The sequence below is a fragment of the Anolis sagrei genome, chromosome 5 (genome assembly GCF_037176765.1).
Source record: "Anolis sagrei isolate rAnoSag1 chromosome 5, rAnoSag1.mat, whole genome shotgun sequence".
Lineage (NCBI taxonomy): Eukaryota > Metazoa > Chordata > Lepidosauria > Squamata > Dactyloidae > Anolis > Anolis sagrei.
In genome coordinates, this window is record NC_090025.1 from 110,379,494 (window position 1) to 110,393,099 (window position 13,606).

At 37.4% G+C, this 13,606-nt stretch overlaps 1 protein-coding gene across 14 annotated transcripts in view; it reads left to right on the forward strand.

Moving 5' to 3' along the window:
- SLIT2 (slit guidance ligand 2) overlaps positions 1 to 13,606 on the forward strand; it is a 294,505-nt gene that overhangs the window by 182,015 nt on the left and 98,884 nt on the right. For all 14 annotated transcript variants that reach the window (XM_067468990.1, XM_067468994.1, XM_067468992.1 and 11 more), the window contains exon 5: positions 4,900 to 4,971. In XM_067468990.1, coding sequence (XP_067325091.1) covers positions 4,900 to 4,971 — 72 coding nt within the window. The remainder of the gene's footprint in view (positions 1 to 4,899; positions 4,972 to 13,606) is intronic.

Genomic DNA, 13,606 nt, shown 5'->3' on the forward strand with positions numbered 1-13,606 from the left:
AAGAGCATAGTGTTCCTTCCTTCCTTCCCTGCTCAGTCGTTTCTGCAAAATATTGGATGCCATTATAGATTTATGATACAACTAATCAAACTCTTAAGAGAGGTTAAACCAGGGAGGAAAAATAAAATTACCGGTAATTAAGTTTAGAGGCAGGTTTTCCTTTTACAGAAAATTTATTGCCTGAAAGTAAATGACGGTTTAGCTATTCAGGGGAAAAAAGAGCTGCATTCCAACTTTAGAAGTGCCTGATATAGTTATTGCACATAACAATTTCCATTTATACAATTAAAATAATAGCTCTCCGTGCATAGTGAAGCAAATGGCATATTCAACTGGAAGTCTTTGGTGGTGAGTAATAAAATAGCCGCAATGCAGAACTGACTTCACTTGCAAAGAGCTGATGCATTATATGTGATCTACTATTATGATCCACGTAAGTTTCTTTTTTTTAAAAAAAATACATATAGAAATGTGCTCTTAATTTTTATTTTTCCTACGCTGTAATTTTATTTTTTATCTAAATGCAAAATGTTGCTTTTTGAATTAAAACAAAACAAGTAATTTCATAATACAATAACCCAAATATATGAGGTCTTTATAATGTGCATTTCTTCCATTTTATTCTTCTCATACATTCTTCTAATGAGTGCTTGTTTGTTGTTTTTCAGTACTGCTTCAAAGAATTTATGTTGTATTCTCTTGGAACCTTTGTGCTAGTAGTATAAGCTCAAAACGACTTAATCTTTAATAGAAATACAAAGTTGCTTTCAGAGAAAAATTGTTTGCCTTTATATTTTCTATATTTTTATTATTATTTTCTCTGGGCATACATAAAAGACGAAATCAGATTTATTTGGAAAGGAAAAAAACCACAATAAAATAAAAAGTAATAACTCCCAGTGGTTAGTTAGTAAATTAAAATCTTTATTTCATTCTCTAGCCAGTAGTACATGCTGGTGAGATTTGGGTTCATGAGTTTTACTGAAGTCTTGCTTGTGGAGCAAATTTGGAAACTGACTTTTGCTACTAGCAACTTGCACTCATAATGCCCCTAAACATATTGCAGGCCCTTCCCTATATTGTTTGTTATTACAATTTTTGCAGCAACTTCAAACTGTTCATGTGAACACCTAAGCTCTTCTATGTTGTGTCTGCAGCATATGCACCACTACAGTGCCACAGGCCAAAAAGGAAAGGAATATAGGCATCCCTCCCCCCCCCCCCCCCCACACACAAACTTTTTGACAACTCATTTTTGATGTCATACTGTTTTGATAGATCTAAGTCATAGCCATGTACAATAGACTCTCAGTTAACTGGCTCCCATGGGGATAGCTAGATGCCTGATAAATGTAGTTTCTAGCTGCTTGAACGTTACTATCCAAAAATAGGCCTAATACTATATGCCATAATATACCATACCATAAACTCTATATTGACTTGATATTGAAAGACACTAATTAAAAGCAAATTAAGACAAATAAGGACAAATGTAACTTAATGTAACATAGTTTCCTGGATTATAAAAAAAAACTTTGTGAATGCAGAATATACATTTAAACAAGAGTAAATATTTTCTACTTAACGAACTTCATTAATTTTTTTTTTACTTCAAGTGACTTTGAAACACACAAACAAACAAAACTGCTACAGTGGTAGTTTAATGAGTAGACATCACATCAAGATCATTAAGATTTGATTTTTATTTAAAGTATTATTTTTTCAATCTTTTGCCGATTTTTTAGCGTTCTGGTTGCTTAAATTCTGGTTAACCAAGAGTCAACTTTATGACACTTTTGATGCATGTTCCACTTTTTTGTTATCCCGCTTCCTCTTTCTTCTTTCCATAGGGAACTTGGGAAAACAGTGAGTGCAAAATAGCATGCTGGTTGTAAAGTCTAGTTGATGGTGCCTTATTATTCCCTCATTTTATTCTCTCATTGGGATCTCACCAGACACAGCCTTTTCTGTGTCTTCTCTCTGTTTTCAAGCACTGGCAAACTGGAGTCCCACTGAGGCCATCCCATGATGCATGGCCATTTCTGGTAGCTGCCCATGGAAATCCGTATTGCCAGCACCTGAAAAATTGAGAGAAGACTTCCATTTTCAGGAGTCAGATGCTACCTTACTCCTAATTGCAGAAATTGGGGAGGAAGTGGGGAAAGAATGACAAATGGCAAAAAAGGATTCAGAATGGCCACCCATACAAGAAGTCAAGGAAAGCTGGTAGGAGATGAAGAAGGATGGTTCGTTCCAGTTTATCCCAATTTTCCTTTCTTTCCCCCTACCCATCTGATGAGGTTCTATGTGTCATCTTATGCTAAGTCGCCGACCCAAAGGTCAGTGGTTCACATCCGGGGAGCAGGGTGAGCTCCTGCTGTTAGCCCCAGCTTCTGCCAACCTAGCAGTTCGAAAACATGCAAATGTGAGTTGATCAATAGGTACCATTCCGGCAGGAAGGAAACAACGCTCCATACAGTCATGTCAGCCACATGACCTTGGAGGCACCTACAGACAACACTGGCTCTTCAGCTTATCAATGGAGATGAGCACCACCTCCCAGAGTCAGACTCAACTAGACTTAATGTCAGGGGAAACCTTTACCTTTATTCACCTTTCAACCAGTTCCATTTTTTGACAGTGCTCTGGTCATTAATTCATTTAAAAAGCAGGGGAAAACCTGTAGATTATTGACCCTGTCTATACCAGAGTTCTAAAAAATGAAATAGCAGCTTTTACATGGGCATGTCAGTCCACATGGGCCTTGGTTACAATTGACAGGTCATGATTTTCTCTGCTACAGTTGATACAGTGCACTATGCCATGCATAGCTTAAGTTGCATGTGTTCTGTATGTTGATGGGAGAAGATCTGGATAAATTTTCTTTGAGTAACAATTTGAAAGAAAAATTTTATAAGGTGGTATTTGATGCCAGGGAAACTTTCTGTGATGTATAAAGGCAACATTTAGTAGAGTGTGGCAGCCTTGCAAAAGGTCCCAGAAATGTTGGAATTAAATATATATGATGCTAGAAGAAATTGTCAATGTCAAAATTACAATGATACCAGAGTTTTATTTGAGGGGTGGAGGGACATGGAAGAACAGTGAGAATCAGAGGTGGAAAGAGCCAGATAGTCTGACTCAAGAAGTATGGCTTACAAAGATTTGTGAATTAGCTGATATGGACAAACTCAGGATGTCAATGAAGGAGAAATTCTTGACTAGCTTTTTAAAAGATTGGGACTTCTTTTATTACAGCAAAGATGGGGACAGACTTCATCTACTGGCTTTCAGATTTCTTTAGAAGAGTGTTACCTAAAGTAGAAGGCAATGAGTGTGAAACTTGTAGATTAGTACTAGTGGTCATATGTTCAGAATGTGTTTGATAATGTGGATTTGTTTATGTTAAAATCATTGTTACAGATAGAGTTGTATTGGTTGCTGTAGTTTGGTTTTATATATCATAAAATTGTTTTCTTGGTATTGTTTTTTAATTTTAATTTTTCTTTTCTGTATTTCTTTTGTATTTTTGTATTTCCAGGTAAAACTGTTTTATAATAAAACACACATGTAGGATGTGTGCCATATCCTTACTGCCAAAGTAATCTACAGTAGAGTCTCACTTATCCAACCTTCGCTCATCCAACGTTCTGTATTATCCACAGCTGTTACCATGTATTGAACTGCTTTTTCTGTCAATTTGTTGCAAAACATTATGTTTTGGTGCTTAATTTGTAAAATCATAATGTAATTTGATGTTGAATATAATAATAATATTAACAACAACAGCAACAACAACACTTTATTTATATTCTGCCCTTCTCACCCCGAAGGGGACTCAGGGCGGATCACAGTACATATACTTGGCAAACATTCAGTGCCATTTTGTATAGACAATACACAGACAGACAGACAACAGAAGGAGGTAGGTTGTTTTGATTCAGTGTCCAGCTGTTTTTGATGCCATGGAAGGTTGGGCTTAAGTCCAAGGGTTGCTGTTGCTCTATCCTCTATGACGAAGAGCCGTCAGGACTTCTTCCTTCCTTTTGGTCGCCCAGCATTTTCTGATCTTTCTTTATGGTGTTGTAAAACACCTCCCCTTCTTTTTAGCGGTACCTAATTTCTCTAGTTACAGCTAAAGCTATTTTCCAATTGCTTAGGTAAACAATGAGCTAAGGTGTCATTTGGCAGCTCACACCAACCCGGGGTTCGAACTTGCAACCTTTTGGTTGATAGATCTTACCATTGCTGACAATTTACCAGCTGTGCTAAACCTCCGGCTTTTCCTTAATCCCATCTTATTATCCAACATTTTCGCTTATCCAACGTTCTACTGGCCCATTTATGTTGGATAAATGAGACTCTACTGTATCTATTAAAGTGGGGCTCCTTCACTGCTACATCATCTTTGCATTTTGGAGCTTGAGTGAACACGGAAGTCCCTCAATACAGCATGTTAAACCAAAATGTTTGTTAATTGAATATGAATGTTATATAGTTTCAAAACAAGCATCAGTATGTACAATGTACCACTGACACTTTGCTAACATAATTTATTTTAAATGTGTTTTTTTATTTTAAAAAATCGTCTCTCCTTTATTTTTTCTGTCTTTAGAAGCATTTGAGATGCTTTAACAATGTCCATTCATTTCTTTTCAAACATCAGTCTGAAAAAGAATTAAGTGGAGTGGGAAATGCTACCACATTGCATGTTTAAGTACAATATTTTTCATAAGTTATTGCCTTTTGTAGTTGATATAAAGCCATTTATGTGACAGAAATGCATATAATTGTTGATAGTGGTTTGGATTGAACTGAAACATTTCTTAAACACATTCCTTTATACAGTCCTGTATATGCTGCATTAACTTTTCTTTCTTTTCTTTCTTTTTTGCTTAGGGATCTCAGTGAAAACCAGATTCATGCCATTCCAAGGAAAGCTTTCCGTGGAGCAGTGGACATTAAAAACTTGTAAGTATTTAAATGGCTTTAATAGTCATCAGTGCATCTACAAGTAACATAACCCCATGCATAGTTTTCATTTACCTATAATGTCCTAAATGAGAAAATGTGCTTGAAAAATACAGAATGAGCCAGTATTTTACAGCAACTTCTGATTGTGATTTTAAATCCTTTCTTAATCTCAACCTGGTAACTTGTTTGGATGTAATAGAAAACTTTGGTTAATTGTGGACTTGCCAACAGCTTGGACCATGGAGTTCTGGGGTCAAAGAATGATACCAGCTTTAAAAGAACTGTTGTAAAATAATTATTTAAATATAAATTAAAATTCAGCAATCTTTCTTATTCAGTGGTTGTAATGATGGAACACCATATCACCTATGTTTTTAAATATCTGACAAGGCAATCAAAGCTACTTATGAAATAAAATAGGTGTAATCCATTGGTATACCCACTGTTTTCCTTGGGAGTACCGACTTCTTTAGCAAAGATGCATGTGCAATTTGTTTCAGTTCAAGGGTGATTTCATCAAGCACGCAAGCAGAAGGAAAACTTTATGAAATACAGCTGCTATATAAGCACATCTCTTTTGGTATCCATACTACAAAAACAGTGGGTGGTAAGCCTTCAGATTTCTTGGATAAAGGTTCTTGGTTCAACACCAAGCTGCTTTTTGCCTTGGAATTCTGTTCTCTCCATCTGCTTCCATTCGTCATAATATAACCAGTATTTTTCTTCCTTCTGCAGTTGGAGAATCTTTTTCTGCGGAAAATGTACTTCCGTTTATAGGCTTCAAAAGGCTAGGAAACTGCAGTTCAATGCAAATATGATTTTAGGAACTCTCATAGTGATTGTGTCTGTGTGAGTTTTTTTAATCAAATAAATATGACTTTCTTGACAGGGATTGTAAAAACTTGACAGAAAGATAGACCAGTATAGAATCATGCTAGTAGATGTTCCAGGGTCACTATAATATTTTCAAAGGTTTGCTTTCTGCAGCTTGCCAGTATTTGTTTCTATGCTGATCCAACTGACCAGTATTTTTACCTAATTGTAGTTAGATAGGAGCCCCCAGTGGCACAATGGGTCAAACCAGGGTTCCTCAAACTAAGGCCTGGGGGCCAGATACGGCCTTCCAAGGTCATTTACCCGGCCCTCGCTCTGAAATTACTTGAAAACACACAACAACAATCCTATCTCATCATCCAAAAGCAGGTCCACACTTCCCATTGAAATACTAACAAGTTTATATTTATTAAAAATGTTCTTCATTTTAATCATTGTATTGTTTTTAAGTGTTTTTTGCGCTACAAATAAGATATGTGCAATGTGCATAGGAATTCATTCATGTTTTTTTCAAATTATAATCCGGCCCTCCAACAGTTCGATGGACTATCACCTGGCCCTATGTTTAAAAAGTTTGAAGACCCCTGGGTTAAACCCTTGTGCTAGCAAGTCTGCTAACCAAAAGGTCAGTTTGAATCTGGGGAGTGGGGTGAGCTTCCATCTGTCAGCTCCAACTTCTCATGTGGGGACGTGAGAGAAGCCTCCTATAGGATGGTAAAACATCCGGGCGTCCCCTGGGCAATGTTCTTGCACACGGCCAATTCTCTCACACCAGAAATGACTTGTAGTTTCTCAAGTCGCTCCTGACATGAAAAAAATTGTAATTAGATGGCAACACAATACTTTCTTGTCTACCAAAATACAGTGTTTTGTGTCTGACCGAATGATAGAATGTCTCTTTATATTCAATGGCAACTTCTCGGGTCAAAATAGTATCTAGCACTCATTTTCTTTCTCAGTAGATTCTCTGTAGTGGCCTTTATAGAATCTGTTGCTGCTGTTCAGTAATAGCTCAAAGAATATGAAACAAAGGGGAGACTACATTTTAATCAGCAGTCTTGCTGCCAGGAAAATGGTTTGTGCCAAGTTTTATCCCAGGGTGAATAGGAAAAAATATATATGTGGGAAAGCAGCAAGTTTGAAATTTGCTACCTTCCTCAACTACAGTAGTGCTTGGAGGATGTCATTAAAAGAACGATTCCCAAGTTGTGAGGTTGCTGGTTTTTTTCAGATGTACCTGAACTTGCACCAATTTAGATGAAATCTACCTCTCAGCCCTTATAGGAGTAAATTTGCTGTAGTGCTTTCTGTGCCGTTAAATCTTTCTCTTTGTGTATAATATGGATGATTTAGGAGGAGCTGTGTCAGAGCTGATTTATACATTGAAAGCTAAGGATAATAAGATATGGGCCAACATACTGCTCACCCTTTTACAGATTAACCTGCAGACTGCATTAGGCAAATTTGATGGCATTAAAAGATTTTGCCAATTTGTCTCGAAACAATTTCTCTTTTGTGTTGTGTCAGGGGATAACATTTCATGCCATTGTACTAATTTAAATGGCTTTGATAAATAGCTCCAGAGGTTAGAGAACTGTGCTGGAGATATTATTTTGGCCCTTTAAAATAAAAAGCCTATTAACTTAATTGTTAAATGCCCTTAATTAGCTAAAATGGAAAGTGCCTGAGAATGGTTTTTTAAAAAACACTCTGCAACACAAACACTGCACCAAAATGATTAACTGCAGTGTCTAGGAAATTATTGTTTTGAGTAGGAAAGTAATATGTTGCAGGGAGGAAGACTATTGGGAGGAGGGGAAATAAGACAGAATCCAATCGCAGATTCTCTTCTGCAAACTGAGTAGGAGAGCATAGGGTACATCTACACCATTGGTTCTCACCCTGGGGGTCCCCAGATGTTCAACTCCCAGAAATCCTAACATCTGGTAAACTGGCTGGGATTTCTGGGAGTTGTAGGCCAAAACACTTGAGGACCCACAGGTTGTGAACCACTGATCTACACTGTAGAATTTATGCATTGATACCACTTTAACCGTTATGGCTCAATGCTATAGAACCATAGGAGCCGTGGTTTGGTGAGGTACCAGCACCCTAGCAGAATAGGTTAAAGTCTGTGTAAAACTGCAACTCCCAGGATTCCGTAGCATTGAGCCAAGGCAGTTACAGTAGCGTCAAACTGCATTAATTCTACAGTGTAGATGCTCCCTTAGTTTCCCCTTGTGCAGGTCCAATTAATTTCAGTGAAATTTGCAAAGAACAGTTTCCTACTGGATTGTGGTCACACAGAATATATTTATGAGTACATGTGGCCCTTGATAATGCAACACGGCCTTTACGGATCATATTGCAATGCAGCCATGCAGGCATGATCTCAAATTGAAGTGTGCCTTTGATACTATATCTCCTTCACACTTTTGAGAAATTGGGCTGCTGTGATAGAATGAAAGCAGATTGAGAGGTATGGGTCCTACACCTTGGAACAAACTAGTTATAAATAACTAGTTGCTTATAATTAATTCCTTTTTCTAATTGATAACAAAGGATCATTGTGGTTGTAACTTAACAAGGCATGCATTATCTCACTGTAACATTTTAGTTACTTGTACAGTGGCCTCACTGAAAAGTGGAGGAATATCACATAGTTGAAGTGCTGGTGTATGCTATGCATTACATCCCTTGATGAAATTAATGGAAAGAGAGTATGCTTTGTAACAAGATTGTAGCATTAACATTAAAAGAAGCCCCAATTCAACACTTTTAAAAAACTGGAAAGTTAAGATTTTTTCCCTATAATTTCAAGTATAATTAATTTAGGGAATTGAAACTCTTTTGGTTCTGCTCAGAATAGCACATTATTCCCTCTTACAGTCCTACAGTGCCAGTCAGCACACAGAAGTCTGCACCAGAGATGGCAAGCACAATAAAAAAGGGTGTGAATATTTTGGATTTTTCAAAAAATAGTTCTGTAAATACAGCATGTTCCTCTGATCTATGCACTTGATATCCACAGTTTCACTTACCCATGCTCCAAAAAGTATTCCTCCACCTCAGAGGTGTCTCTCAGCGTGATTCTTTAGTATTTTTCTATCCAAGTATAGTCAAAATATGTTCTTCATTATTACCCACAGTTTCAGGTATTAAAAGGCATTCTTGGAATATATTCTCTATAAATATCGGGTCATAACAGCGTTTCAGAACAATTTTTTTTTAAAAAAAAAGGAAACTGAAGAGAAATTATTTATTTCAGCAGGTGATGTCTGATTGCTCAGAGAAAGGATGGCTTTTCTGGATCTGGTGTATTTTGTATTTTTCCCCCCTTTATGGCGATGCTTTTAATTCTTTTTAGTTCTATTCTTAGTGTAAATCAGTGATAGAAAATCTCTTTTTTTTCTGAGTCGTCGTGGATGTTGAGAACAATTACAGAGTTTTTTTATTCCATAACTTTGACACATTTGGGGATTCCCTCCTCCCCGCCCAGTTGCAAGAAGCTGCAGATTTTCAAAATAAAAGCTATGCAGCTTTCCCAGAAAACTGTAGCTTTTCAGAAATCACACAGGTTCCCATGAGAGTGTCTTTCTGCAAAAACGTGCATAGAAAGGAAATTCCACATCATTCAAATTGTGGGATTTGTGCAAAAAGTTTGTTTCTAGGCAGTACTTTATACCCTTTGTCCAAGTTTGCTGGTTTTTTTACATAGAAAATAGCAGTGTTGGACAATAAAAATCTTGCACAACAAAACTGTTAAGAAACATCCAGCAATTTTACCCCAAAAAGTGGACACATGTTTTCATTGTATAACATTACTGTTTTCCATGCAGTTTTTCATGTTGTACAGTGGTACTGTTGTCTGCAGGCAACTAAATGATCAAAGGTCTGGAGACCATGCCCTGAGGAGTGGCTTAAAGAACTGGGTGTGTTTAGCCTGCAGAAGAGAAGGCTGAGTGGAGACATGATGGTCATGTATAAATGTGTGAGAGGAAGTCATAGAGAGGAGGGAGCAGGCTTGTTTTCTGCTGCCCCGGAGATGACGACATGGAACAGTGGTTTCAAATTACAGGAAAGGAGATTCCACTGAACATTAGGAAGAACTTCCTGACTGTGAGAATTGTTCAGCAATGGAACTCTCTGACCCAGAGTGTGGTGGAGTCTCCTTTGGAGGCTTTTAAGCAGAGGCTGGATGGCCATCTGTCAGGAATGCGATTTTCTTGCTTCTTGGCAGGGGGTTGGACTGGATGGCCCATGAAGTCTCTTCCAACTCTATGATTCTATGTGAAAAAAGCAGTCTAACAAAAATGTATGCCTATTTTTAACACGAACTATTAATTCTATTTAAAAAGCAATATTGTACAACAAAAATGTGCAGAAAAACCAGTTTCACAACAAAGCCATGTGTCTACTTTCTGTGGTGGATTGTTGGATTTTATAAAAGATTTCTTTATGTAAATTTCAAGTTGTGTAATCCTTTTTTGAGCCAAAAATACACAGCTTTGGTGGGTTCAAGTTTCCTCTCCTGTTTCCTTACATTTAGGTTATGGAGCTTTCAAATTGGCAAAAGCTGTAGCTATGAGGTTGAAACTGTCACTATATCTTTTCTATAGGGGTATGGTATGCATTTTTGCCTAAGTACATGGTAAAACAATGTAAAGGGTTTTTTCCCTTAGAAAGCTACACAGACTTCTGCATAAAGTGAAAACTGTAAGTGTAGAGTTTTACTACAAAATTGCACAGTTCTCAAAAGGTGTACAGCTTATGTTGTGCTGGAAACAAAAATAAGGTTAATATAAGGGTTTATTAAATTATCAAAGGCTATGAACCTTTATAACCTTTGGTTTACCCATGGTAACACTCGGTGGTGCAGTGGGTTAAAGTACTGAGCTGCTGAACTTGCTGACTGAAAGGTCGCAGGTTGGAATCTGTGTGTTCCCACTGTTAGCCCTATTTGAGTTTCTCAAGAGGCCAAAAATTCCAGATTTGACCTATGAGAAAACTGATGAATATCCATTCCATCTTCAGTTGTTAAATATAGGTTTAGTTTTTGTTTGTGATGAATCTCTAAGTTGTATTTTGATTCACCTTTGTGAATCAAAAAACAACATAGTAATGGAAGCAAAGGAACCAGTTTCAAAATGCAGGAACTGTAGGTTTCACCAGCAATGTTTTGAAGGGAAGCAGAGTTTTTTGCTTTCTTTTATGACAACTGACCATTTACGAACGTTAATAACTTTGGAAGGACAGGTGATGGTGATAATGTAACCAAGAAATGCTGCCAAGCAGTATGGAAAGGCAAGGCTTCACCAGCTGTGTCACCAACTGGTCACTCATCTGCCAGGTCTGAGGATGAGAGGTTGTGTTAACACCTGTATTGAGACTTGAGAAAAAAAATTACAGCACATTAATTATTTGTGTCAAGTCAATTTGGAAAGTTTCTTCAGAGGCATTATATCAAAATAAATAAATTATTATTACAACCTGGTGACAATTCCTTTAATTGTTGCTTTTCTTGTTCTTTCTTCATTCTTCATTATTTATATAGTACTATTACTCTGCATATAAGAAAGCAGATATCTGCCCCTATGAATTATAAATCTACATTCAGTGAAGGTGGGGCCTACAGGGGAATGGAAACAAGAAGAAATCAACAGTAACAAGGAAATAATTATATGAAATTAAAGTCCATATTCTTGACTTTGCCCATGCCTTTACTGACCATCTGGTGTCAGTCCAAAGCAGTCGATCTACTCACCATCTTCCGAGTTGTGTGGTTGTTTTTATTGATGTCAAACAGAACTCTGCAGTTGGCTGGGAGTGGAGGCAACATGAACGTGATCTGTCCCCTTTTCCTTGTGCTGATGAGCATAGGGAAAGGGAGATGGTAGTGGTGTCTTGTGTGGATACCATACTGGTCTAAATTGAACCTAATCCTGCTGTCCACAGTGCCTCAAGGCCATGGGGATACCCCAGAGTTTCAAGTTAATTCTCCAGCAGTCTATGATTTTTAGTACTGCTGTTTAGCCCAGTTTAATCAGCAGTACTTACCAGAAGTGCAGAAACATTATGTGACAGCTACGAGCCAGTTCAGTGCAAGTATGGGTTTTACTGCCAGTATAAATGCGCCCTTAATTTAAGAAGTAATAGGGAAGTAGATCCTAAGTCAAAGATTACATGGAAGAGGTGAGATTTCTGGTGTGTTTTGAATGGGAACGAGCAGGAACCTGTGGCACATAGAAGGAGGAATCGGATCTACTCGGTAAGGTGCAGGTGGGGCCAGTTCTTCATCCTTTTTACTGTGATTCTTTATTCCACTTGGTATCTCTCTTCCTTTCTCAGGAAGAATAAACTCACAATATGCAGGTAACAGGAGGAGCTGGCCCCATGCTGCTTCATTTATCCTGCAGATCTGGCTCATCTTCCTGGTTCTGCAAATCTCTGTTCCACCAGAGTAAAATAAGAGGAGTACCAGGTAGAACAGGAACACACAGCACACAGGAGGAGGAAGATCATCCAGAGCCACTTCCCCCTGTTCCACTTCCTCCTCTTCCGTTTTGCTACATGTTTCTGGTCACCTCAGTATCTGTTTTCCTTTGGCTGGGCAAAAGAGATTTATGCCGCCTAGGAAGAGGAAAATGAGCCAGAGTATGTGAAGTGGCACACAGGACCATCTCCTTTCTCCCACCCCAACAGAGGACTACAACAGTGACACCCCATTTCTCCCCTTCACCAAAGATATTCACAATTGTTGCAGGGAGCTACACTAACCTCCAGGAAAACGGGTGGACAACTGTTTTTGCTTGCAAAGATCTTAATTCAGTAAAGTGAACATAATGTACATCTATATTTCAAAAGAGGTTTGCTTGCAAATGAATCATGTCGATTGTACAGGAAATTATCCCGTGGTAAAAATGTGTAGGACTATACCTCACTTTAAATTAAAGTAGTTAATGTTCAGGCTGTAATTGTACTTTCTGTAGGTAATAAGGATCTTATAATTTCCTGACACTTACCAATACTGTAACCCAAGATCTAAAAGGGAATCTTTAAAAAAATCACCCTTATTCAGATCATGTGCCAGTGGTGGATACCTATAATCAACCAGTTAATTTATAGTCTGCTTCCAATCAACCACAGCTTAAAAATATTTGAAAAGAGAATATTTTAAAAAAAGAATCCAAAGCAAACTTAGATTTTGCCATATGCCAAGCACTAAATGTTGAATTGTTTTTATAATTGCTTTAACTATATTTTGATATTTGTTATGGCATTGAATTGCTGCTGATTGAACAGCCTTGAGTCACCTCTGCCTGAGAAAGGCCGTATACAAATGTGACAAATAAATAAATAAATAGGCACAATTGTTGTAGACTTCCACAATTTCACAGATTCCCATGTTCTCTCCAACTTGTTTGTATTGTTCTCCATTTTCTAGAAGGGACACTATTTTACTATGTCATTGTACAGAATGGGACTTGAACATTTATAGTTCCATCCATTGGGCATCCTGGATGCCTAATGGATAAAATCCACCAGATTCCATTGTATAGCAGAAATACATTTATGGTTGTAGATATAATCCATCTTTGATTTTACATAGTTGCCTGGATCTGTTTCAGACAATCCACTGGACTGACTTGGAACAGACAGATTAAGTTGTTTGTGTGTTTAATTAATATTTATTAAAAGGGGAGAAAACAATCTTGTTTTAAGATTAATAACTTTGAAATGACTTATAATCTTATCACCCTATTTCTAAACACATTTCTTTGGAACCACGTAGAGTAAT